General features: G+C 45.0%; 1 protein-coding gene across 2 annotated transcripts; it reads right to left on the bottom strand.

Moving 5' to 3' along the window:
* Window positions 1–995: 995 nt before the first annotated feature.
* On the bottom strand, window positions 996–25,906 carry TSPAN32 (tetraspanin 32). 2 transcript variants are annotated; one of them, XM_021526771.2, is made up of 6 exons: window positions 25,820–25,906; window positions 19,318–19,392; window positions 6,995–7,096; window positions 5,417–5,509; window positions 3,266–3,349; window positions 996–1,117 (listed from the first exon to the last, which is right to left on the bottom strand). In XM_021526771.2, the coding sequence occupies exons 1-6, from the start codon at window positions 25,889–25,891 to the stop codon at window positions 1,022–1,024; spliced, it is 522 nt and encodes a 173-aa protein (XP_021382446.2). In that variant the 5' UTR covers window positions 25,892–25,906; the 3' UTR covers window positions 996–1,021. The 2 variants fall into 2 exon arrangements, 1 of the variants encoding a protein (XP_021382446.2); XR_004148446.2 differs by lacking the exons at window positions 996–1,117; window positions 3,266–3,349; window positions 5,417–5,509; window positions 6,995–7,096; window positions 25,820–25,906 and adding an exon at window positions 25,088–25,170 and having other exon boundaries at window positions 19,286–19,392.
* Between the last annotated feature and the right edge of the window lie 1,962 nt (window positions 25,907–27,868).

The following is a 27,868-nucleotide window of genomic DNA, read 5'->3' as shown; positions in this document are numbered from 1 at the left end:
CTCTCATCCTGTCACTGGTTGCCTGGGAGAAGAGCCCAACCACCACCTGACTACACCCTCCTTTCAGGCAGTCATAGGCAGTAATAAGGTCACCCCGAGACTTGTTTCTTCCAAGCTAAATAACCCCAGCTCTCTCAGCTAGTCTTCACAGGGCTTGTGTTCTAGACCCCTAACCAGCCTTCTGGCCCTTCTCTGAATGTGTTTGAGCATCTCAACATCCTTCCTAAATTAAGGGGCCTAAGACACAGGTGTGGCTTAACAAGCCCTTGAGAAATCCGTGTGGCATCAAGACTTAGGAGGCTGACTAAATCCTAAGAAGTAAAAAAAAAAAAAAAAAAAAAAAGTTGTATTGCATTAGCAAGGAGGAATAACAGAAATATGTCCTTCTGTTGGTCAGTTGTTTCAAAGCTCATTCACTACTTTCTGACATTTTGTCCTGATCTCTACCAAAAGTTCTATAAATTTGGCAGCATTTGAAAATGGAAATACTAGCTGACAGTCATTGGATGCCTATGTACCCCAGCATCATCAGAAACATGCCCAAAGTTAATCACTGCAAGTGTCCAGGCTGGGAGTGCACATTTCCTATCAGTGGTGACACACTTCCCTTCATTTATTTACTGATAGTGCAACATTGGTCCTGGGCTGCGATCCAAAGCCATCTTCCTAGAAACATTGCATCTTTGGGGGTCACAGGAAACTGTTCAGATGACAGCATGAGAGAAGTTTGGTTTAATGCTGTGATTTTTGCTGGGCTTTTCTCTCCACTTAGTTGTAAAGAACTCCTCGTGTCCTTCTTGTGGAGCCACAGCCCACAAGGTGGGTATACAAGGTACATCTCCCATTGAGGGAATCTGCATCTCTGAGCCCAGTAGTAGTGCAGGAAAGGGAAATGTGTGACACACATCCCACCACCTGACCCCACAAAATACCTTCCCAGGGCATTTTGTGGGTGACTTCAGACATCTTCCTGTGCCAAGAGCTGGCTCTGTCTGGTAGGGATGTCCAAGGACTCAGGTTTCTACCTCTCTCGCAGGATGTATTTGCCTTTCCGGTACAGGTTGCTGCTGAAGTGGATGGAGAACCAGAGGAATGAAGTTAGGAACATCCCATAAACCTAAAAGGAAATAAATAAGATAGGCATACAGTTATGTGTGTAACTGATTATGATGCTCCATCTGTGCAAATAAGCAATCATAAATATTGCCTGTTGTCACATTTTTCTGAGGAGAGCTGGTTTTAAGTGAAGTGCTGAACTCCATTTCTGACATGGAAGTTTAAAAAAAAAGCAACACGTGGTTAAAACATCTGATTGGAATTAGCCTAGCACAGCTCAAGCCTGGCCCTAAAAATACCAAGAAATAAGATGAAACCAGGAAATTCAGGTTTAATTCCTGCCACAGAACATTCCTCTATGCAAACAAACATACCTCCCTCATAAAGTAGCCTGTTGAAAAAATACCATAGGGAGAAAAGACCACAACACCAATGTCTGGTTTGAAGAAAAAACCCCAACAAAACAAGCAGACAAATGCCCAAACCAACCCCAAACAGTTATGAATGCAGAGGACAGTGTACTTCCTCTCTATTGTGATACTGTGCCAGGTATATCACACATCAGGATTAACACAGGCAACATATCCAGGGTAAGGCTGCTGTGGGAAGGATAATGAGGGCTATAACAATGTGCTCCTTCTTCAAGTATGCCCTAATGTGCTAATGTCTTTGCTTGCAGCTTGATCTGGGGATGTGTGTGCATTGTTGGCCGAGGGACAGTGACATCAGAGCAGCTATAGCTCTCTTTATGTGCTTCCCTTGCATCCTGCCATCACAATAGTGAACTGTGCTGAGAGATGTCCTCTAGCACAGGCTTCAAAGACAGCTGCCTTATCTGGCTATAGCATCAAGCTGTGAAAAAAGTATATCTATTATAAAAGTGCTCCCGCTTTTATCTGAATATAGCTGCAGTGAAATTCTCCCTATACTTGAGAAAAATTGCGACACCAAATATTCACACATGACTTTACATTTACATCTCCATAGCAATGCCTGATGGTTTTCCTAATTTACTGCTATCAGTATAAAATACAAATTATTTGTTCCTCTGGGTTTTATTTAGATGGAGAAGAATCTTCTAATCCATAATTGTGCCAAGGTGGACACAAGGCATAAAACAATTTTCAAATACACTTTCAATCAAGAAAGGTCATCCCAGCTGGGGAGCAGTATGGAGATATCACAGCAGGTCAAATCTGCCTTCATGGTGGAAAAGGGAGTCTCCTGGCACATGCTCTTCTCTGGTGTGCACCACCACACATTCAGAGTCCTTGTGTACAGGTAATTACAGTATACACCTCTGCCAAGCAGTGGGTGGGCAAACAAGAAGGCTGGTTTTAATTAGTGTCCCTCTCCATCTCCAAAGAGATAATCCCCATGCAGCCCCAGAGCCCCCTCACCACTGAAATACATGCTTCTCCTGCAGCATTTAATCTTCTCTTTTGTTCTCCCCAAAACTAACTGCGGAGCCTTTCTATATGAGCCATCATCTGAAGATTATTTCACCCCTCCTCTGCATGTTATTCCTTCAAAGACAGAACCTGGGAGCCCAGACAACACACTCTTTCCCTCTCCTTTGCAGCCTGCTCCTTATGAGCCTGTGATTTACCCACACATTGCCTGAGATGAACCTCATCATACTCATATAGTGGTCATTATAAGGATGAGACCTTCCCCTTCTGCACAGCTCTCCAGCTAACTCCACTGCTGGTGCTCAGCAGTTCTCAAGACCTCCCAGCTCTTTCTGCACAAGCAACTTTTCCCAAGTTGATTTAGGAGGTAGCAAGTTTCCTAAAATATGAAGGCTTTACTGCATTTCCTTTTCTACCATTGCTGCTGGCTTCCTACATAATCCACAAGCCCCTAGCAAGGTAACACGGTCTCTCGCTCTCAGAAGTCATGCAGGCAAGCCTGAGTGGATGAAATGCAACTGCTGCTGCATCCTGCTGCTCACTCCCAGATGCCATGCCTTGTTAGGGCACAAAAACCATGCAAAGAGCCTCTTCCTGCAGGAAAACCCCTCCACCTATCAACCTGGCCAGATTCCTGACCCTTTCCCAATTTCCATGGAGCCCACCATTGCTTGTTTCTCTGCTGCCAGCATCCAAAATTATCCAAAATTCTAGCTTCTGGGGGCTAATTCAGTATACTTTTGCCTCACTGCATCATGCCTTTCAGGGCCAAAATGTGAAAGGACAGACACTGTTACCGTGAGGCCAATGGTGATGCCCAGGAGCAAGAAGACAAAGTCCATGTGCTTCTTCAGAAAGTCCTGGATCTCTCGCAGGCAGTCCTGGGAAGAGAGAAACAAATACCCCTTGCAGCACAACAGCAGCTTGGTGGGGAGCTTTATCCTCACAACAGCACTTCCACAGTCTCAGAGAGAAAAGGAGGCAAAAAAGGGGCGCAGCATTGCACAGCCAGGCAGTTCTCCCTTTTTCTGCAGCTGCTGCAGCTTGGGAAGACAAACATCTGTGGTATCTTTTCTGTTACTACAACACACCTACAATTTTATTGGTATGATGCACTTTGGACTGTGGGAGATGCGTGCTTAAGTGTGGGAAAGCAAAAGCTTTTTTTGAAAAAACAGAAAGAAGGAAATGGAAAGATAGAAAAGCAGAGCACACCGCCAATGCCAAATGCACTCCCCAAGGTTACTAATGAACAGCTTGATTTTGCGAGGTGCTGCAAGCATTAATAATTAGCCTTAATCATACCAATGGTCTCACAGAAATCCCTGAGGTGTTAGCCAAGACAGCCATTTCAGAAATGCAAGAGCATGCCGTTGATGAAGGGACTTGCAGAATGAGGAAAGAACATTCAAAGCCAGAAGTGAATGTAGTGTGGCCATCAAACTCTGCGGTTTCCTGTGTTAGACGTAGCACATCCTCCCACTCACTTCCCCGGCTCCCAAGCGAGGGAAACAGACCACTAAGTGGGAGGAATGAGTCGCCCATACGGTGTCCAGCTTTGTTCTGCTCTCCCTTCCTGCTCTTTGAGCCGAGTTCCACCCTGCCCTGGGATGTGACATTCCTGGAGGCTGTGCTTTGAAACGCTGCCCCTGCGTGCTGATGTGCGCCTGTGCATCACATGTGCTGTTAGCACTTGACATCTTCACCTGATAATGTGGTTGTATCGCTGCAGCGGCGTGCCTTTGTTTTTCCTAGAAACGCCATATATTGACACTGGTGGCTTTATCTACTCTGGTGGAAGAAACATAATCGTACAATAGATATGCTCAGAGAATATGAAGTTGCAGCTTCAGTGCACAACAGTCTAATACTGGTGGCTTCACCAGCAGCCTCACTGAGATACTTGAAAGAGCCAGAATGAAAAGTACTTGAGGAAGCTACTGCTGGGCATCATCACCCTGCTTCATGAGCTTCTCATTTTAATACCTATTTAATGCCCTGGAGAAAAAGGAATTACATAAAAGTCCACATTTACTGTTAAGTGGAACACATTTTAAGTGTCAGAAATTAGTGTCATGTGGAGAAGACAAACAGGGTTTTTTGTGCTCTGATACATGCCTGTGATATCTCACATTCTCTGCAAGCACAGGAGATGAACAGGAAGCTGGAGGGAAGTGACAGGCTGCAAACACAAGCATTTTGAAAGCTTTCTAGAGCAGTGAAGGAAATTGCATCTGTGAGTCTGAGACCTGCTGATCTGCCAGGGCTCTTCCTCCTAATTCACAGAATCATAGAATGATTTAGGTTGGAAAGGACCTTAAAGATCCCATCCAGTTCCAACCCCCCAGCCATGGGCAGGGACACCTTTCCCTAGACCAGATTGCCCAGAGCTCCATTCCATCTGACCTTAAATACTGCCAGGGATGGGGAGTTCCTAAATTCTCTGAGCAACTTGTGCCAGTACCTCACTACCTTCACAGTAAGTAATTTTTTTGTAGTATTTAATCTAAAACTACTGTCAGTTTCAAGACATTCCCCCTTGTCCTGTCATTACATTCTCCTGCAAAAAGTCCCCCTCCATCTTTCTCCTTTTCTAGAATTATACAATTAGGTCTCCTCCATGTTGCCTCTTTTCCAGGATGAACAAAAGCAATACTTTCAGCCATTCCTTGTAGGAGAGATGCACTATCCCTCTGATCATATTGGTGGCCTCCTCTGGACTTGCTCCACCCAGGTTAATGTCCTTCCTGTGCTGGACCCCAGAGCTGAACACACTACTCCCATACTGTGTCCAGTGTTATTGAAACAACAAAACAAATCCCAACCTGTTTCAACCCCAAACCATCAAAAAGCACAATTCTCATTAACACTTTAGCACCAGTGAGGTTTTGATGGCTAGAAAGAAGAGGCACAACCACACTATGGTGTGGGAGAATCCTTTCCCTTACCTGTCCTTCATTATGCACTTGGTCGGGTGGGCATGTCTTGTTCTCTACACTGGTTGTGTCCCCAAAAGGAGAGTGCTTCCCACAGCAAAGGAACTGCAAGAGAGGGAGAAGTTTGCCAGCTGCTCTCCCCTTGCTACCAGCTGCTGCAGCAGGAGGTGCTGGTAACGGGCCTTTGCTGCCCCAGGCAGGGCTATCCAACCAGGGTGGCAAGGAGCAAAGCACATAGGAATCAACAACTGCAGCAATGCAGGCTAAATTCAGGGGAGGTGGATGGATCTGGCCTCAAGCTTGCTCATGCTCCCCCAGGACTGCTGCCTGAGATGGGGCTGAGCCCTTCCTCTGTGGTCATGCTAATGCTCACAGTGGCTGCTCCAGAAAGCCCATGGATCCACAGAGTCATGTTTCCAGTGATTGGTATGGGCCAAGGGGATCCCCAGCAACACCCACCAGGGAGCTGGTTTCCTATAGCTGTGGTGCACTGGACAGTTTGGAACTCTGGCAGAAGGGAAAAAAAAAAAAAAAACAGGAGTAGAAAGAATACTTCTCCATCAATTCAAGTGGCAACTAAAATAAGCAACTGGTCAAGCCAGGCATTATGCCTGGTTCTCCTTGTCAAATGGGACCCTGGGAGTGATGCTCCACAACCCTGAGAGCAAGCACTTCCATGCCTGGGCATGGCTCTGAGGGCCACCACCACCACTGCAAAAAGGAACATTTGACCTCTTCTGTGTTTTGAGAAGCACAAATAGAAACAGCTTTGAAAAGTACTTGTTATGATGATTTAAGAAAACACAGAAGGATATGAGGAGTTGTGTGGGAGGTGTCTGGAAACAGCTGAGCAGATCTGACCTCCCCATCCAGCCTTGTGTGTGCCATGAACTCACTCCTCAAACAAGCCCTGCTGTGCGAGGGAATGGCATCTCCTTTACTCAGCAGGGACTTGGGAGTTTCTCACTGTGGGGGACATTCTCACTCATCTCCTGTGGCTTTTGGGGCAAGTGTCCTCCCTGTGCTCTGCGTAACCACCCTTGCCTACCTGCTGTGCTACACAGGCCAACAGCATCCTAGGTAGAGGTTTTTGGGAGCCTGACAGCAGTCTCCAGCTCTGTAAGAGGCCGTGTAGCCTCCAGTACTCCTCAGACACAAACTTGAGGATAAATAGGAATAACCACGTGCAAATACTACTGCTGGACTATGTGGAATTCCTGCCCCCTCCTCTCTACTTGACCAGGTGCATATCTGCACTCTTATACCACAGATAGGGAGCAAGTCACAGGAGCTGCTGAGACAGAAAATACTATGGCAGCTGCAGGGTGGAAGCTTTGTAGACCTTGCATCAAAGTGATGCTCAGACAGGAGACCCTTTCTTCCTGTTGATAATCTGGTTGGTCAGATCTGAGAAAGGAAGAATAAGAAAGGAACAGCAGACTCCACAGCAGACTGGAGGACTTAGTTCTTGAGGGAAAATGGCACTGCAGCATTCATGAGACAGAGCACAGATGTCAGCTCCAGCCTGCCAAAACCCTCAGGAAGATAGCCCAGGGCAAGGTCTTCTCCTGCAGGTAAAAGACAACTTACTGCTTCATGGATGGCTGTCAGCTCATGACTTCTGAAGCTGGAGGTGTTCCTCCTTACCTCCTCATACACGAAATCATACACATCCATCATGCTGTCTTCCACCTGCAATGAAAGCAGAGGTCTGTACATACAGAACACTGATCACAGTCATCTTTGGGGGGAATTGTGCTCTTCTTGATTTCCACAGAAGCTTTCCCAGGTATAGCAATACAAGCAGTGCAGCTACTAAAATGACCCCCACGCAGCAGCAGGAACTGGTGTGTGACCCACCAGGCACTAAGGAGCCAGGGTCTCACCAGCTGATGGCTGGAGCTTTTGGCCAGTTTTGGATTTCATGTCAAAGGACTCGGGTGGCTGCAAGTCCCTCTGCCAGCCAGGGCTGATGCCATCTCTCCATCCTGAAGGTGGTATTGTGAGGACAGGCACACATGACCATGAGATGCTAAATGAAAAGTAAGAAGACTTCAGAGGGTTGGTGTTATCTAAGTGGCAGAGCCATTTGTCTGAACAGAGTAAAAAAATAACGGGAGTGATTCAGTGGTGAGTCAGACCCTAAATATTTACTAAATGTGTGAGAACTTGAAGCTTGACAGATCCCAGCCAACTCCCACTCGGGTGTCAGAGGAAAAAAAAAATATGACAATTGCCTTCAGTGCCTGGAGTCAAAACCTTATTTCTTCCTTTCATTTTCCCTTGCTTCCTCAGCAGCGCCGGTCTGAGTGGGCCTGCAGTCAGTGCTTGTCTTTCAGGAGGGAAAATCGATGGGAGAGACAGGCAGAGCGGGTGGCCATGCAGGGAAGTCTCTGGGAACAGAGCCATCTCTCAGCAAGGCTCTGCAGCTCAGTCTAAGGGCTCACACTTGGAAATTCCTCTAAGGAATAAAACCCCAGCACTCTCTGCTCAGGGGTGAAACCAGGATCATTCAAGGTGGTTACATCTATTACTACAATATTGCTCTGTCCTGCCCAGCTGTCCAAAACACAAGCAACAAACAAAGGATGATAACCAGGGAGGCAAGGGGGGTTTGAGAAGATTATTTGTATCCAATTGGCTCTGTGCTTCCAGGAATAGAGTTTGAAGGCGCACATAAAAAGGTTTTCCATGGCTCTCAACATGGCATAAGAGTGACCAGTGACAGACAGAGCTCAGATATTACAGACCAAGAAAAAAATACTCCATTGAAAATGTGTGACACTGAGCTGTCCCACAGAGGTGAGGAAGAAGGATGCTCCTTTTGTCCCCCTGGTGTACCAGAGTGCATAAAGTGAGATGGGTTTAACAGTAAGACCAGTTTTCTAGACAACTTCTGCACCAACCTCCCCACAGCAAACCTTATAACCCAATAAAAAGGAAAATATCCAAGCTTTTCTAACTTCTTGTGGGCCCTGAAATAGCTTTCCAGAAGCAGCAATTAAATAAATGGATTCAATAAAAAGAACATCCATTTCCACTGAAGAATTGGATTAAGAATAATGAAAAAAGAATAACCTTTTGAGCTCCTCTTGTGGAGAAAGGAACAACAGAGCAGCAGGTTTCTTAATGTAAGAGATTGTTATGTTTTGAATATCCTGATCCCAGTCTAAGATGTAGGAATAAAAACTATTTTGTGCCGTGACTACATATGTGTTTTGGTAAGGGAAACAGTTCTGCATGCAAAATATTTGTCTTTTAATATTTACCATGAGGGTCAGGATTCTGCGCTTTCATCAAAAATTTGATGACTTAAAAAGAGAAAAATAAAAGAGTTCAAGCAAGTGGCTATGTTCAAGCAAGGGTTCAAGGAGTGAAAGCAATCCAGAAGTTTAACTACTTTCTAAAGATCTCTTGAAATCTAGGCCAGGAAATATTGAGAGAGGTAGCTGTTTGAAGGATAAGAGTGGATAGGAAAGAATTGAAGGAACAAAATTCCCATAATAAAATAGTGGCTTAAAATTATTTCTGCTGTTGAAAACAATAATTGAAGAAGCCACAAGCAGTCATCATTTCACAGCCAGCTCAGCTACATTGATGGAAATGATGATGGTAATCTCCAGGTACATAATGACTACTAAAGACTTCACCTGCACCATTTCTGAGCTTGCTTGTGAGCCAACTTCTCAGTTACCTACTGATTTTTTTCTTCTCATTTGTCAAGCAGCCTCCAAGAGCTGAAAACATAAGTCATTAAATGGAAAATGTTTAATAGCAATAATTTCCTTTTAGAATGTGTGTCTGGGCAAGCCTAAGAGTACAATTTGCTGATTAGTCATTCTCAGCATTTCTATCTAGCAATTATATCTAGCATTTATATCCAGATATTATCTGAATAGGCTATTCAGATCCTAGTAAGGGAATATCAAACTCTAAATCCATTTTTTAAAGAGTGAATTGCTTGTAGTTCTACCACATCCTCTTTCTCATTTTTGCTAGGATCATTTGATTTTGAAGGGGAAAACTGCTGTTTTCATACAACATAATGGTCTGTTTTCAAAGACTACTGCAGACAGCTTTCACATTCAAATACTTCAGAGGTAGGTAGATAGCAGAAAATCTCAGTAGTTATCACTGGCTGTTTCCTTCTGTGCAGAAGACTGTGCCACAGAGCACACAAGAGGTCTGGTTTAATAAGAGAAGACCTAGGAGAGCAAAAACACTTAGCTGTCTGGGATGGTGCTATGTTTATAGTCAGAGCTGCAGCCAAGCTCTGAAGCATGGCTCATGCACAGCAGCATCTATCCAGCCCAAAATATCGTGCTTGCTCATGCATGCCTGATGATGTAAAAATTAAAGCCTGAAAGCATGAGACAGTCACCAGGTGGTTTCATTACTTATTTGCAACATTGCTACATCCAGCAGAAGTTCATCCCCATATTTTCCATTGATCCAGCTCCAAACACAGCAAAGAGCTAGACTCAGCACTGCTTTGTACTCAATTGCAATCCTCAACAGATTCCCACCACACACTCCCCTGATGAGCAACTTTAAGTCCACTGTCTCAAGACAACTTTCTTTTTCTATATCTTACACTGGTTTTGGAGATAAAATAATAAAAATACTCAGGGTGCATTCTCTCACATTTAAGCAATAGGATGACTGTTGAGTTTGAGTGCTTACACTGATGCTGTTAATAACGTGCTTTAAGACAAAGAGCCATGCTCCATCACTTAAAGTGTAATTAGCACACAATGGGCTGATACAGCTGGAGAAGAGAAAGTCCATCTGTTTTTTGAAAGGTCTTTCACTCCTCCGACACATAAGGATCATAACAGTCAAGTGGATTTTCCTGTTCCTAGTGACATGCTGTGATCCACTGCTGGAAGAGTTCTGCTGGACAAAGCTCTCCCTTGTAGGGAGAATTAGCCTGCAGTGCTCATCAGTAAGAAACACCATGAGCTGAAGCTAAAGCATCAGTTGGGCTTTGGTTAAGAAAAATCTCCAGCCTGAGTGATATGGAGGTCAAACCTTAGAGTAATTATTTTCCTGGAAGAAGCTGGGTCAAATGTTCCAGTTCTAAATCAGGTAAATAATTGCTGCCTCCAACTTCTCTCTGCATTCCTTAATGAAATATTAATTTAGGAATTATATTGATAGGTTGCTGGATACAACAAATGGAAAATCACCACTGAAATGGATGCAGCTGACTCCAACTAACTCAGTAAGTACCATTTTTCACCTTAAGTAAAGGAAAAAAGGAATTTTGAGATTATTTATCATCCTCTAAATCCTTTATCCCCCAAGATGCAGAATTTGTGACTGCAGGAAGACATGCACTCTAAACAATTAGAGTTCTTGCCTTTGGCTATTAAAACTAAAGCAAATTTCCACCTTACTTCCTTCAAGAAGAAAAATAACCTAAGTAAAAAATGTTAGTTATCAGGATAAGTTTTACCTGTAACTGGATTTGGAACAGAAAGATGAGACAAGGTCTGCCTTCAGTTCCTGATGCCTTTGCAAGCCAAAGATGCCAATGAATCCCGATCCTGCTGCCAGTGAATGCCTAGGCAACCTGGAAGTGTCACTTAGGTGGAAAGTAATGTAGACTTGTACCAAGAACAATGGTCTGAGTCTTAATGAACCACCTTTGCAACTGCTGTTGGGTAAAAATCCCTCTGCAAAGCTCAAGGAGAACATAGTGAAAGAAGATATCAGGATTGTCTCAAGGACAAAACCACCTTCCTCCTTTCCAATAAACAGGAACACTCTTGACACAGCAGAGGAGGAAGACAAGTGTGGGAAGCAGGAGGAGGATCCTCCTCTCCTACAGGTCTCTGTGCCTTGAGCAGATGCAGTGCAGGCTCAGAATAGATTGCAACCTCAGCACTTCATGTTCTTTCAGCATCACCAGAAGATGCACTCACCAGCCTCACTCAGAAATGTCCCTCTAGAGGTGGCTGCTGCAGACTCTCAGCTATGAACTGCAAGCTAGACGGTTAAGAAGTGAAACTGGAATAAAGTAGTGAACTCAGTCAAACCAGGGAGGAAAACACTTCTGCATTTTGCTGTCTCTGTCCTCCCTTTCCTCTTCAGTGCGCAGAAATGCATGTAATCACAGTGTGTCAGAAACAGGGGTGGGGGCAGATGCAACAACTTGGGTTTCAGTAAAGCAGTGATGGAACTGCAGTGAAACAGAGAGAAAACCACTCTGGATGCATTAGTCAGGTTGCAGAGCAACTTCCACCACAGGGATCAAACACATGGTAAGATGAGCTTCCCCCATTCAAACTCAACCAAGTCCCATCTAACACAGTCATTGCAGCTTCCTGAGCTTTTTTATTTCCTTCACAGCATATCAGCTTCTCTCCTTTAGAGCCTTCCTCTAGCCAGTCATTCCCAGATGCAGAAATCCAGTCAGTGCTGCAAATCAGAGCAGCCTTTGAGGTCTCCCATGGTAAATGGCACAAAATAAGAAGATGCTGCTCCCCCTCTGACTGTCGGTGGTCACTGGAGACCACTGATGCCATAAGATCCAGGTGAGGCTTTTAGCCAAATGGTTTCACCATTTTTTTCCCCCCAGATCTGTATATGCATACAGATTTTCTATCTGTCTATACATACATACATTAAAAAACCCCCAAGCCAAACCATATGGGCTTCCCTCTACTTTCTGATATATACACAGAAAGATAGAGGCAAAAAACAGCTGTGAAACAAGAAATTCAGAAAAAGTAAAAACTCTTTCTCTCCAGCCTCAGCAGTTCCATTCCATTCTTGCACAAAGCATTTAAAACACAAGAAAGTGCTGAGCTGTTGCACTGCCCGCCTCCTTATTTCCTATCTCCGCATCCCCAAAAGAACAGCAGATTCTAGCTGTTTGGGTGCTACACATCCCTCTTGGCCCATGAGCAGGGAGATATCACAGTCTCATGCTCAGCCAGGCCATAAAACCCAAAGGCCACCTTTGTGCTACTCAGATGTAGCATTGCTCTGTTTCTGTGACAGAGCACTAGATGCCTTATAGGGAAGTGCAGAAAACCCAGGCAGGCAGTTAATCAATATCAACAAGGATTTTTCTCCCTAAATCCTCCAAATCTGTGGCTGCACAGCTGTGAATGTCACCAGTATCTCAAGTTCCCCTTGGAATTTTTTTGGATTAGCTTTTGTATGTTTGCTCTTTGATTGTTGGTTTTTTTGGGGTTTTTTTTGTGGTTTTTTTTTTTTTTTTTTGTTTAAAAAAACCTTTAAATTTTCAGTCCATTTTATAACAGAACTGCAAAGCCAACAAACTGCCAAGGGTCCACGCTGACTCTTTATCTGTCTTTTAAAACACACAACACAGTAATTTGTGAACACCCCCTCCCCAAAACTGTGGTCAAATTATCTCAGCCATCCCCAAGCCTTCACCTGTAGCATTTGAAACCAGTGCCAGGCAAGACTGCTTCCCAACAGAAAGCACTGAATAACACTGAAAACAAACAGTTTTAGCTTATAAACCAGTGGTATCAATAACAGAGCCAGTCCCAGAGCAGCCCTGTCACCTCTGAGTGGGTGGTGGCTGTCCTGATGTGGTGAGCATCCTACAGGTGCAGGAAGGCTGGATGTGCTGCAGCAATGGCAACCATCTGAGTGGCTTCAGGTGCCACAGCTGATGCTGCTGGAGACCAGAGCTGCAGCTCCAGCTCTGCCACAGAAAGCAGCAGAAACGGGGCCGCGTGGGTTCAGCGCCAGGGCAGCCATAAATTATAGAACCCGTGAGTGCAAATGCCTGTGTGGAGGCTCAGACAAAGGACAGCAGTGTCTCGCTGTGGGGGAGTGGGCTGTCACTGGGTGGTGAGAACATAAACACTGGGAAAGAGGCACAGTATTTAAAAACATTAAGGAAGAGGGAGGGGTTTCCCCCCATTTTTGTTTTTCCCATGGAGTTCAGAGACTGGGAAAAGCTCGGTGCTTTTAAAGTGACTGTGCCTCCTAGATTAAGAGTAAGAGCAAGGAGCATGTCAGATAGTTCACAGTGTTTTCACAGCAACATCAGTGATTTTGTAAATGCTCTTAGAAGACCCCTGTGAGAAGCTACAATCCTGATCCAGCCCTCCTGAATCAAAGACCAAAAGGAACCTACCTGTATGCTTCAGGCTGGTTTCCGAAAACACCTGAGCACACCTTCAGCTTGTGTTTAAATCCCATTAAATTCTCTAGGATTTAAGCCTGCATTTAATCATTAAAGACCCTGCAAGACTTTGCCCTAACATACACCAGAGGCAGCAATAGCAGACACAAACACACCCTAGGAAATCCACAGAGGAAGGACCTCTACAGTTTCACTTAAGAAATTAACTGGGAAGTGATGCACTCTTCCTTACATACCTGCAGAAACAAGATGCATGTGCTGGTTTTATGCATGGTAAGAGATGATTTCCCTCCTTGAGACCCAGGCAATACTGCCTCTGGCTTTGCAAAGGTACTGCTTAGAAGGGAGCCCCACAGACAGAAGACCAGTTCTGGTTCCATATGCAGAGAAGGAAGGAGGGAAGCTGCTTTGTTCAAGAAAAAGACCCAGGTGTGGCAATGTTTGTTATTTAACAGCTGCAGCTGTTAATTCCAGCTGTGTACTCCAGGCTTTCTAACGGGTTAGAAAATCACCATCTCAAAAGGTACCACCTTGCTTGCTAACAAAGCATGGAAGACTCCATTTCCACTTCCCAGCATGAGGAGAGGAGAGCAGAAAAGTTCTTCTGAAGGAAGCAGAGCAAGGCTGCAGGAGAATCATGATATAGACAAATGGCTTGTATTAATTCCCTGCCCATAAAAAGCTAAATCCTTGCATTTATTCTTGAAGTGCAGCACAGAGGGGCTAAGGCCTTTCCACTCATGTGGAACCAAAAGCCACAGGTGAAACTCATTTTGAAATCACCTAGCAACCTGAGAGACCACTTGATAATTAAGAGATTACCATATCACTGCAGCTAGTGCAAATTCAAATAACCTCTTCATTCAGAGGACATGAGGAATCAAGCTTTTACAGAAATATGGACAACTATTTGCACCAGTTTCAAATTCCTGAGTTGGGAAATTGTAATTTAATCCATTTTATGGTTTTACTTGTGAATCAATTTCTGTAATTAAAATGCTCATTGTGTTGCAAACCTCCTTTTATATTGCAGCAATTTTAGCGTCACTGACTCTACCTACCATCCTGGTTTATGGGGACAGGGTCACAGGGTTACTGGAAGAAGCTGCTGCAGAGAAATGGAATAGCAGAAGTTGATGTGGAATAGAAACTCCTCTGGTCTCTTTCACAGCAGGGCCCAGAACATAACCCCAAACCTCAGGTTCAGCAAGGCCAAGTGCCAGGCTCTGTACTTTGGTCAAGTGAGGTCAACAACCTCATGCAGCACTACAGGCTTAGATAACAGTGCCTGGAAAGGGGCCCAGTGGAAAAGGACCTGGGGGTGCTGGGTAAGAGCTGACAATGAGCCAGATTGTGCCCAGGAAGGCCTAGGACATCCTGGCTTGTATCAAAAATAGTGTGGCCAGCAAGGCTAGGGCAGTGATTGTCCCTCTGCACTCGGTACTGCTGGGGCCACACCTGGATGGCTGTGCCCTGTGCTGGGCCCCTCACTGCAAGAAGGACATTGAAGTACTGAAGCTTGTTCAGAGAGGAGCAATAGAACTAGTGAACCACTGAAGAGGTGGTAAGGCACTGGAATGGGTTGCCCAGGGAGGTGGTAGAGTCACCATCCCTGGAAGTGTTCAAGAAACAACTGAACATGGCACTAAGTGCTCTGGTCTAGTTGACAGTCAAAGTTTGGACTCAATGATCTTAAAAGTCTTTTCCAACCTTAATGATTCTGGTTTTGTGTTGGTTAGTAAGGATACCAAATCTTCTCTATGGCTGCTGCAAGTACAGCTTTGCTCCAGCCTCTGCAGACAGGTTTGTAAAGCAGCAGTTAATGGGTGAGGAGAGAAAGGAAACTGGGGAGCAGGAGGAGGAAGCAGCAGCCCTCCCCACCAGCTGTGTTGGATGTCGCATGTCTCTCCTACATCCATCTCTGCATTCCACATCCCTGCTCTTTTTGGCCATGCTGTGAATGACAGAGGGACCTCACTTAAACAGACAGCAGTTTGTGGGAAAGGAGCTGCCACAAAAATAATTTTGGAAAACAAGACTCAGCTCTTCAGCTTCAGGAGACAGGACTTCCTAATGTGGCTGAAAACCATCTGAAAACCTCATGATTTCTGTGGTTACCACAGCAGTTCCAGCAAAGACCTTGCATAGAGGTCATCCCATCCCCTCTGTCCTCCCATGCACATCAGTCTCTCGTTTGATTACACTACTGTCCTTCCTCAGACAGGTTTGCAACACTTCCCTACCAAGACCACATCTTCCACTGAGAGGAGGAACAATTGGGATGCAATCTTTTAGGACAAAACATGATAAATCTCGGGTTCATGACTGCTGCATGTCTGGCACATATCAGAAGAAAACAGACTATGGTGATTTCGAGTACATCTGGAATGTGGATAACTTGAAATTAAAACATTTGAGATCTGTCTGAAAGAATTAATCCAGAAGCTACAATAAGTCATGAAAACAGAAAAGAATGGGAAATTGGAAGATTAATTTTGTTTACAGTGCCCAGGTCTGAGAATATAAAATATTTACAAATAATTCTTCCTTTCTCCCTGCCCAGCTTCTTTGTAGGAAGTACTGTAAAAAAGGCCCTAAAAGAGTAACACAGGCAAAAAGGGCATCTTGTTTTCATCATATTCAAACTACATTTCCACCTATTGTCTCTTGATAATAACCATGAAAACAATTTTTCAACTGAGTATTGGGGTGTACTGTTTCAGATGATTTTCTGTGAGAGGATTCTGCTATTTGAAGAAAATGTAGATTTTTTTGTTTAATCTTTTTTTTACCAACAGGACGAAACCACTGAAGCATCTGCCATGGATCAGTGCAGGGGAGACCTCCCATCCCCAGCTTACAAAGGGAAAGGAAGATTCTGTTTTCAGTGCTGCCTGTGTTCGGCACCTTGCCAGCAGGGAGGCAGAGGACAGGAACTACTGACACCAGCTCCCAGCTGGCATTTCCAAAATGAACAGCCTCATTTTCTGTCTAGCATTCCACTGGAAAACTAATGTATTTTTCATGGGAAAAAATTGAAATTTTTGTTCTGGCTATGAACATGGGGGCAGTACCTCTCAGTGCTCTTAATGATTCAGGCACGTGTAATGGCCATACTCATCCATATTCAGTTTTACATCCTCAGTTCTGTTCCTTTTTTGATAGCTGTGTACCCATCAGGCTTACAAGGCACCCACCCACTTGGCTAGGTTTGATTTTTCTCCCCCCTAGATTACCACAATTAACTATTTTTGAGAGTACTGACATGCAATAGGCAGCACAGGACGCCTGCTTGAATTTGGTTCATTCTTTTGACAAAGACAAGCAAACAAACACCTCTATAATGAGACTTCAGAAGTTTTATCCCTATGTCATTCAATTTTCTGTATCACTGTGCTCCTGTCTTGGAGGGGCATTTCTTTCAGGACTGCATTTCTTTCAGGCACCTGTATTTTTCTCTCATATCTGCATTTCTCTCTCTAGTGAGACAGGTTACTTTTCGGTCTAAACTAAATTTACACATGTTCTGTAAGTGACACTTCTAATTAAATCTTCCTCATTTATATTCCCTGCTTTTCCTTGGATTTTAGGAAGCAGAGAAACACAAGATGGTCTCTAAGGGTATTTTTTTCTGTTGTCAGAAACACTGCTGGTTTTGTTTGCCCAGAAAGTCAACATTATACAAAATCCCCTAATTTTGTCTAGTGGAAGCTGTTTTGCTTACTGAAACCCAACCAAATAACCATGGGTGCATTTGTGGGCAGGGCACTCAGAACAAAAAATCCCATGCAAATAATTTGAAATAAAAACAGATGTACTGATTAAGAGATATACAAAGTAATACTTCTTTAAATATTTTCAGCAAAATATTTTTTGCATGGCATATCCCTGGTTCATAACCCATTTTTCTTGCAGTTTTTTTATGCCCTACACCATGTATGTGGATTAACAGTAAAGCTAAATAGTCTATTTAGAAAACACAATTTCACAATGCCAACCAGACAGTTTCTGGTGCTATTTCTCCTGACATGGCCTCTGCTTCAATCTACAATTTAATGTCGGCAGAAGAAGAAGGAAAGTGTGCTCCCTTCCGTGATGGTCATGAAAACCAAATTATTTCCATATTAAACTGTTAGTAGGATTGTAATAAATGTTGATAGTTTTGCCTGAAACAATAAGAAGAAAAAAATTAAAGAGGCTGTGGAAAGACATTTCTTCATGGATGTCTCAGCTCTGATTGAATTCACTTCAGCCAGTTAAGCATACAGCTAAAAGATGCTGTTGTGCCATTAGCACTGACCCTAATGTTTCCAAAGCAGTTGGACAAATTCACAGAGGAAAAACCCAGGGAGAACATTAAAGGCAAAGGCACCAGCAGTTGCCACCAGCAGACACCTGGGTCACAAGATGCTGGCATCTGAAAAAGCATTGCTTTTTGCTTCCTGGGATTTTATGCTGCTACCTTGGCTAACAGCAGGTCAGCCAAAAGTCTCCTTGGCCAACAACTTTAGCCTGGTGTAGCCACGTGCACATTTCAAAGGATTTTCAACTACTTTGGGCACTGGCCAGCTCTGGGAAAGCTTTCTAGAGAAGCAGGACCTTATCCCTCACCTTAACCTTGACTTTTGCCTTCAGAAAGACTGGGTTTTAATTCATGCACAGGACACACAGGGCTCCTTGTGCCTGCAAATGCAATTGCCACAGTGCTAGTATGAACTGAGTCTCTGGGATTTTGATGGAGTTGTGCTCCTCCATCACAGAATAAAATCTCTAGGCCACCCTTCTGACACTTTAGACTAGTCTTTGATCACTCCCAGTATGTTTAACCATAAAAAGATGAGCTGGCAGTATCAATCCCTAATTCGCTGGGATGGTGTTTCATGTTACATCCTCGTTGGTGCCCAGAACATTGAAGGTTATGGCACGTGCCCAGGGCTGGGGAGGAGCAAAGTAGAGACAAGGACTGAGCCACTGCATGAAACATCTATCAAAGCCCCAGGCACTTCTCTGAATTATTTAGGTCCTTGCCAAAAATACCAGTGTTCTGCTTTCAAAAGAAAATTGTCATGATTTTTTTACACTCCCAAGTCACCTAAATTTTGTATTTTTTGAGTGCAGGGATGCAAAAAGTGGAATAAAGACCAATTTACCCACCACCTTGCATCTCCCACATCATCCATCTACCCCAGCACCAGCAAGCTCTGCGTTAAAAATTCAAATTCCAATTTTCTTACAAATGCAGCCTCCTAGAATCTTCTCGTTCTGGTCCAGCTTCATAGTGACCCAAAACACCATTTTTCACTCTTTTTTTTATGTACCACTGCTGCATGTTAATAAACACATCACCTGGGTGCTTCTGGCCACTGCCTTAAAATAGAGGCTCCCAATTGACGTTAGCAGGAATTAGAACCAGCTGGAAATGACTTTTCAAAAGTCAAACATCTCATTTAAAACAAAACAAAACAAAACAAACATCCCCTGACAAAAAAAAAAAAATCCCAAAGCTAAGGAGACTTGCATTTTGTTTTGCCTTCAGCACAAAGCATTTGCCCTGCATAAGGTTTTCCATGGGCTTCTCCCTTCAGATGATCCCATTGAAGAGGCATCTGATGAAGGTGACCCTGTTCTTTCAAGGGACAGATGCAACAGAGCATGGATCTGATAGACCTCAATATGGATGGCTTAATTAACACCAGATGTCCCTTTTATGGGAGGAATAGTTGCTATGAAAAAATCTCTGACTAGATGCTGGTGGTATTTCCTAGCAGCCAACACTTACCTCCGTGCTGTGTGTGTATCTCCAGCAGGCAGCTGGGATCAATCCACAAAATGCCAGAGCAAAACAGAAAAATCCCTGAGGATAAAGAGAAAAAATACCAACAGTTACAGCCTGGGGAGAAAAATACCCATTTGCAAACACAAGCATATTTAATATGCTTGTTTGAGCAAGTTTCATTAAAGTTTAAATATCACCTTCTTTTAATATCCCTCATAAGGTCAGTTACTTAAAAGAAATTAGATGGACAATAATGTGGTTATCCATGAGGAGCCCTCTAATTACACTGTGGCCAATTGAGGAGTTTGACCAAAAAAAACAGGCAGCTTCCTGCAGAGCAGTTAATCTATTCTGCCCAAATTCCTCTTGGACAAGGAAAAGGAGGTATAAAACATAGTATTTACAGTATGCTTCCCTTCTGCTGCAGGACTGTGCTCCATAATCATGGGATTCAATCCCCTGCATTTAAAACTTGGCTACTGGCTTCAGAGAGGGGGAAACCCACACAAATATCCCACAAAGAAAGAAATAACTGGGACAGAGATAGAAAACAACCTGCTCTGGAAGAAGAGATGGACTTAATCTGTGAGCAAGGTGGCAGCTGCACAGCCAAGCTGCTTTCCTTAGATCAGCACCATCCTAGTTAGACAACAGGATGACAGAAATATAATCAAGGCCAGAAACTGACCCTGAAGTGTCTCAACAATAACAGCAATGATGCAGGACATGGTTTGACTTTTGTCTTCTTCCTTAGGCTTGCAGAGCTGGAAGTTACATGCTTTGTGTTTTTATTTGAACAAATCTGGATGAAAAATCCCACACCCTGATATAAAAAGCACTCGCCTGCTGTGACAGCTGGACCAAATGATCTTGTTCACATTTAGAAGAAAAAAAGGAAAGGAAAAGTGCCTGTGAAGCCTTTGAAGGCTAAATGGACTCATCCAATATGAATCCACAGCTTAGCCTTGGAATGACAAAAGGTGATGAATAAGCATCGGTTGAAAATTAATGCCCTTACAAGTTTTTCCATTAAACTGTGCCTCTTTAACACAACATTATGTGGGAAACTTACCCAGCTGACTGCACCTTATTTTTATTTCTATTTTTTTTCTATGACTGTTTTCATTGTATAATAGAGTTTAAATAACTTGGAAAAGTTTAAACTTTTATGAAATTTTACCAAATTCAAGCTTAAGAGAGGAAGAAGAACATTGCTTCTACCAGTTCTGCTTCACAAAAATAAATTGCTTAGAAGATATAATTAAAACAAAAAGCTCCAAACTCATGCATAAGCAGCAAGAAATGAAAATGTGTTACTTCAAATCCTGGAAATGAAAGTGAATGTGCCAGTAAAATCCTTTTGCTGGCTCTTGTCCATCTGCTCTGTTTCTCTGCCCTGCCTGGGGACTTTGCTCCTGGAACAAGACTGCCACTGGTATTCACCACTTTTTTTGGGCTGCCTTGTTTCAGGATCTGCATCAGACACTGGGGAAAACCCTGGTACAGCTCTTATGAAAAATCTTAAATTATGTATCTCCAGTCTCTCCTTTCATTTATTTTTTTGGCAGCTGCCTGTCCATATAGCTGATGAGATCACTCGTTTGCCTTGCTAGGAGCTAAAATGAGATTATCCAAGAGCCTAAAGAAGATGAGAGGAAAAGTCTGATCAAACACTGACATGACAAGGTGGTTACATGTCATGAAGATGTGGAAGAGTGCACAGACCAAAACCCAGCTGGAGTGGGGGTGGTTCAACCCTGCAGGTACAGCACAAACTGAAGGGAAGAGGTGAGGTTACACAGACATGTCAGGAGGCTCTTCAGTAGGACCAGACCCTGAATTTTGCACTGCCTCCAACAACTTCCCCACCAAACAAACAGCATTTTCACCAAAAATCAAGTTCAAAGACCAGAAAATCTGAAAAAAAAAAAAATTAGTCAGATGGAAAAAACAGCACTGATGTGACCACTCTTCTGCATATCATTCCATTAAATTTTAATTCAGGTGACCCACCATGAACCCAGAGAGCATGAGCAATAGGATGCCAGTGACAGCCCAGGTTCCTTCCCCTGTGCCCTCCCTTCCTTCCCTACCAGCTCCAGCACTTACAACATCTCTCTGGGGCCAGAACCCCCAGCAGATAAAAGTACTCTTTCTCATCTTCCCTTCCTCAGCTCCACCCCACATCTCAGTCCTTCAGCATCAGCTCTCTCTTTATTTCTGTCTGGTTTCTCTGGGAATACCAAGATGCAGCCCCTTGGGAAGCTCCCCATCCATCCAGCTGGTGCACAGCAATTACATGGCTCCAAGAACATCTTATAAATGAGTTATAGCCCTTTTTCCCTTTCCAGCCAAAAGGCTTTTGGAATAGCAACTTTCTAATTACATTAGAAGACATTTGGAGAGGAAAAAAAAGGCAACGTGCGTTTGCATACAAAATGCGGAAGGGTTGAGGCTGGTTCACCATCTCCCAGACCCTTGGAGCTCCTCGGAGCCAGCCACAGGCTGCTGCCTGCTCCCTTTCCAAGAGACAGCCACATCAGCCCTGTGGAGGGCTGTCACCAGGCAAACATCAATTACTCTTTTATGAATGACCTTGCTTCCATCCTTGCTGCAAGGAACAATTTCTCTTTGACAGACTTGGCAGAATTCACAGGAACAGCACCCTGTCTGTTGGCTTTTAATTCACCTTTCTGATGCTTCCCCTTCGGTGAAGGGGGCCTACTTTGGATGAGGGAGGGATCTTTTAGCTCATACTGTGCTCTCTAGCTGTGTTCTGCCAAACTCCCACACTTCCAGGGAAGAAGCAGACCTCTTCCCTGCTCTGCTCCAGCTGTTTTTTGGTGCTGCTCTAGTCATTGCAAAGGTTAGATCCCTACCAGACTGAATAGCCCAGGGGCAGGGAAAGGGGTGGCAAACTTCAGACGGCATCCATCAGGTTGTGTCCCTCTCTGCCTGACCTAGTTCATCTAAAAACATGCAATATTTTTGCCCTTCCACAGAGCAAAAATGAGTCAGTGACATCAGTCCAAAAGAGGAACCTGTCCTTGGTACCAGCTCTGCCACTGGCACACAGATGCCTCACTCAGAAGTGTTGCACCATAAGGGAGAGCACAGGAGGCAGATTAAATTAGAAAGGAAGATGCTGAAGTGTGCTGCAGTGATATTAAGGAGCCTCTACATACTGGCCTACACCTGGGTATAATAAAGCAAACAGTCTGTGCTGCATGGTGGCCCTACTAGCTCATCAATCTTGATGAAAAACTGGGTTATATTGGGTATTCACTGAGGCTTTTTCCACTGCATTTTTTTGGAACATCTGCTTCATCCTGATCACAAATTTTCCTCTATACTAGTCATGTTGTAGACTGTAAAGTTCAGATGTGAGAATTTCAGCTGGCATGTTGCTCCCCATTTTTGTCTTTTCTTTCCTTTTCTCTGTCTGACCAGGTAACAACACATGGTGCTTTAAACCTCACCAGTACCAGAGTCTTTCCTTTATGCAAACAGGAAAACTTATGTTTTCCTTCCTTTTCCTCCCCTTCAATAGTGACACAGCCTCCAGGGGCTATAAAGCTGCAAGATATTTAAATTCAGAATTGACTGCATGATGGGCCATGGATCACCAGAAAGCAGAATTTGCCTGAGCTAGAGGATAATCAATAAGCCTGTTGCTATTCTCCCTGTTTAAGAGGAGCTGTAGTTATAATAATAATGGATTTTAGAACATAATTTTTTTATCCTTAAGTTCTCAATTACTTTTTTGGAACCAGCTTACTCACAAGCAGCACTGGATGCACAGTAGCATCTAGTCTCATGATGTTGCTAATGCAGCCAGAAGACAATCTCCTGAGACCTGTATGCTCAAACCAGTTTGACCTGTCCTGGTTTCTAACCACTGTTATTAGAACAGCACAAGTAAGGCCTGCAAAGACCAGAGACTCCTTCTCTGTAGGCACACAAACCTCCAGATAGCCAGGCAGCATGACAATATATAATCCAAACAGACAAAACCAAAATGCTGCTGAAAGCCCAATCTGCACCCTTGTCAGCTTTTCCCCAGGGTGGCTGGTTTACTAAGTGGCATTGTGGTGGACCAGCCACATCGATGCAGATGTCCCTCACGCACGACTCGGTTTCCTGGACAGCCACAGATGTCAGGCAAATAGTCTGGTGTCTTCCCTCTTTGATTAAAGAGTGAATTAAATGGTCTTCTAAATAAGACACTCTATGCAGGGAGGAAAAGTCCTTTAAAATCAATAGTGGGGGAAAATGAAAGAGTCTCTCTCTTGCAGGAGGAAAAAAGCGCCAAGCAGCAAGGCTGATAGCTCCTGCGAGCTACAGCACAGCAGGGATCAGCAGGGATAGACAACACACTCACCAGTTTTGGAGCCCCACAGAGCCAAACCTGCCTGCGATTGCACCTCACTGCGGGCGTCAGGGCTGGCTCTCCCTGCCCTCGCATCTTAGAGGCAGATCAAAGATTAAATGTGTGCTTTTGGAGTGAGAACTGGGGGCAACACAAGCAGCGAGCTGGCCCTTGGTGGAAAATACGGCTGGGAGGGGAGGGGGCGATTTGTAATAGGCGAAGTACCCCTGTGTGATTTAAGACGCCGATGAGCTCCTTCAACACTTGGAGCCGAGAATACCCTTGCTAGTGACCAGCTCTTGAGTGTGCCCGGGTTCCCGTTAACCCCCGAGGGCCGGGGACGCGCAGCAGTGCCGGAGGCGCTCCCGCCCCGCGGCGTGCCCCGGCGCGGGCAGGCTGCGGCGGGCCCGCGGCCCCGGCCGGCGGCGGAGCGCGGCGCGGCAGCGGCCCCGCGCGGCTGCCAGCGGCCCTCCCGCCTGCTGCCGCGCCGCTCCGCACGGAGAGGCGGAAACCGAGCCTGAGCCATCCCCGCGTCCCTGCTGAGAGCAGCGTGGCATGAAGCCACGTCGCCACAGCTGCGGGGAAGGCACCTCGCAGCTTTCCTCTGCTCCTCGCGAGGCAGCGATACTTCCCTACAAACGTGCCGTCAGGGTCCCAAAATGCAGCCGGCTACATCCCCCAGAGGGCTCAAACTGTGGAAGCTAAAGACAAGCCAACTAAGAGCCACAAAAATAAATACCCAGTTTGAGGGTTCTGCCAGCCAGAGGTTGCTTTGGCGGGCAACTCTTGGCTGTGATACCCCAAACCAGCCGGGCTGCAGGAGATAATGGGTGGCTGGAGGAAAGGATCATCCATGTTTAAAATGGGAAGGGAGAGCAGCACCGCGTGGCCCTCGGGCCATGCTCTTTGGACAGCAACTCTGGAGTTCACTCAGTACGTGTTGGTGCTTCCTCTTTAACAGCCTGCTCTATGGAGTGGCATGCTCCAAACTATACCAGAGAGTAAGGCAACAAATAACCATTATAAAGAAGTTTGACTATCTTCAGGCAGCCATGACATTCTCCACTGATCTGTACATACCCATCTGTTGGTTTAGATGTGGTAATTGCAGGCACACATTAAAGACACTTCAGCAAAAGAGAAGAGTTACACATTTTGCTTAATTCATGGCAACTGAGGCCCCTTTGGGCATCTCAAACAAAGAAAGGAAGATGATGTATTGAGAAGGTGAAAACATTAATTTCAGTGGCTGCTTTGCACTGAATTTTCAGGTGTCAGCTTCTCATTTCTGCCAACAGTATCATTTCCCCCAATTACACAGATTAGATAAATCTCTTTAAAGTTAGTATATGACAGCAATGCAATTATTTTATGTTAAGCAAGATTTCATGCTCAACAACCTACCTGTTAACTCCTGCCCTTCATATGGGAAAACACACAGTGAGCAGCACTTTACCACTCATCCCTCCAGCTCCAAGGCTGGAAGCTGCTCTGTGCAGGCTCTGTTTTGAAATGGAGCTTATCTCACAGGGCAGTTTGCCACTGTCAATATGGTCCAGGCCCAAAGAGGCTGATGGAGAGGAGAAAGGGGAAATTTCAACTCTTATGCTACTTTTCCACCCTCTCCTTGTAGGCTGAAATTCAGGGTCCTGCAAAAATCCCCCATGCCTACTGCCATGCTTTGTATGAATGTTTGCTGTGAGGTGAGAAAAAGAGGGGCTAATTTTGCTATCACAATTTGGGGGAAGCATATGAGACCCAAAATCCCACTGCTAAAGTTTCCTCACACAAACCAAGTGTTGACTTGATGAGGAGAAAAAAAAATACCCTGGGAATTGTCATTACCATAGTTGCTTGGCAGATAAACACCTTCCCTCTGAAAGCTGCATACACAGGACCTTGGCAAAAGAAACTAGGCACAGAATGATGCAAGCCTCAGCCCAAAGAGCTCTGCAAGGTGATGGTTTTTAAAAACTGTCTCCTTGAAGCACAAGGTGGAACAACAGAACCTCCTTCCCCAGGCATGCATTCTCCTGGGCATGAGGCAACGCAGACCCCAGCACTGCACATTAAGGGGGCCAGCCCCAGGTGACAAAAAGCCACTCCCAGCCAGTCCCTGCAGGTATGGATACGCACCATGGCAGTGAGACACTGCGATTCCCGCACCATGGCGGCGGAGCTCAGCAGGGCTGCCAGGATCAGGGTCATGCTCAGGCAGATCCCAAAGTAGAAAGCTGGAAGGAAGACAGTCGTGGGAGTTACGGTCAGATGCCAGAGGCCTAGTCTGATGCTTCAGCCAGAGAGGGGCCAAAAAGTGCATTTTGGGGAGCTGGCCCCAAATGGCCAGGTTGCAGAACTGAAATTTTTCTGTAATTTATTCAATACCCCTCATCTGTGTGTGCTTTGCTGTGTGTGTCTGGAAGGCTGTAAGCCTCTGAGTGGTTCTCAGAGCTCCAGCAGAGTGAAGCAGCCTAAAATGATGCTGGTCTACCCAACAGACCAGAAGCTGCCAATTACTTCAGCATTCTGATAAGGATCCCCCCAAATGGGGGGTGCTGGTGTGCAGCAGCTGTCCCACAGCCTCTATCAGGACTCTGGGCTAATCTGGTGCAACACTCACCCTCTGGTTTCCTCCTGGCTCAGGCAGGATCACAGCCAGTACCCTGCAGCAGGGCTCAGGGACCACAGTGCTGCAAAGGGCTTTGCTAGCCTAACCACACAGAGGTAGTGCCTGTAAACAAGGCAAGTGGAAGCGTTGCTGTAGATGGGTGGCTGGGGTGGGAGAGCCTGCAAGGCTGTAGTCAGTGCCAATATATATATGTAGGAAAAGGGAAGGAATATACCTTAGCCTTGGACTAACATAGTTTTTACACCTGTCCTGTTAAATTGAAATTGAGAACTGGATCTTGAGATGATAAGAGTGTGTTTAAGCCCAGAGTGCAGTTCAGGAGAAGCAGCAGATGCAAGTGCAGCAGTGGTGAACAGGGCATTTACTACCTGGGCTATCTTTGCTCTAGCCTTGTACCTGAGACTCAGATTATACTTCTTCCTTGTGAAAGCAAAAATACCACACATTTCCTCAGAAAAGCTTGAGGTGCTGCCATGCATTTCTCCTCCCAGCCTCAATTTTCTATGTTCTGCCTCAACTCCTGTAGTTCCTCTCCTTGTTCTTCCAGTCTTCTTCCAGCCCCAGCGCACTTTTAGTGACTGAAGAGCTCCTCCTGAGCTCTTACCACAGCACAGGGGTCAGAGAATAGAGGTGCAAACACAGAAGCACCTGAGCACACCAAGTAACTCTGGTTACAGACATGCAGGTCTGATATGGAGAAAGAAAGTGACTGTAGGACTGTGTTAGTCCTAATGCATCCTCCAAAACCCTTCCTCCCCTTCCTTCTCTTGAGATATCCCTGAATTTTCTTCTATAGCTTTAAGGAATTTTGCAGCTCCTGGTATCCCCAAAGGTGTCACTGGGATGTGACCACAACATACCTGTGTGGTGGATGACCTTGTAGGCATTGTTGTCCAGGGAGACATTGCTAATGAGGGTGAAACGGAGCCCATAGTGGGTGACTGTGCTCAGCGTGGCGATAGAGAGTCCCAGCAGCTGGAAAAGAAGGATTTCAGGAAGGGATTTACAAAGCAACAGCTGGCTGCACACAAAGGTTTGAGGTGTATCTGGATACTTCTGAGCCCCATGCAAATGCAGCCAGCCTCACCATCCAGAGACCACCACATGTACCCCAAAATGCACATAAAAGTACAAACCCCAGACACTTAAAAATACTAAAGCTGTTTTTCTGTCTTGCATAACGAGTGCATGTGATACTGTTCAGCCCACGTCTCTTGGCCAGTGCCTATGGATTGAATTCCCATCACATGAAGAAAACTGGGAGGACTGATGCTCTTGCAGCACACCTGTGCAGTGCCACCTCACTCTGCAGACTGTGCATGTGTGGCTGTGAGTGCTGCCAGCTTCAATAGGGGTTTTGAGCAGGGGTGAAGTTCTCTGCTCTGCTCTTTGCAATGCCAGTCTCATTGCCTGCTGTTGGCTCTGTTTCCTGTGGCAGAGTGCAAAGATCTGAGTCCTGTACTACTCTAAGTTGTGTGTGCTGGTTTCTGTCTCTTCAAGGTGTTGTGTGTTTCTGTCCCACCCCTGAGAGCACCAGTATGCCTAAGGTATGGAGT

This window comes from Lonchura striata, chromosome 6 (genome assembly GCF_046129695.1).
Source record: "Lonchura striata isolate bLonStr1 chromosome 6, bLonStr1.mat, whole genome shotgun sequence".
In the NCBI taxonomy this organism is placed as follows: Eukaryota; Metazoa; Chordata; class Aves; order Passeriformes; family Estrildidae; genus Lonchura; species Lonchura striata.
This window is presented reverse-complemented; position numbering and strand designations above follow the sequence as displayed.

Coding starts and splice junctions, on each gene's coding strand:
- TSPAN32 (XM_021526771.2), bottom strand. CDS start 25,891: ATGACCCTGATCCTGGCAGCCCTGCTGAGCTCCGCCGCCATGGTGCGG. Junction 3,350..5,416: donor AAGTGCATAATGAAGGACAG/GTAAGGGAAAGG, acceptor CTCTCTTCCCAG/GACTGCCTGCGAGAGATCCA. Junction 1,118..3,265: donor GCATCACCATTGGCCTCACG/GTAACAGTGTCT, acceptor ATTTCCTTTTAG/GTTTATGGGATGTTCCTAAC.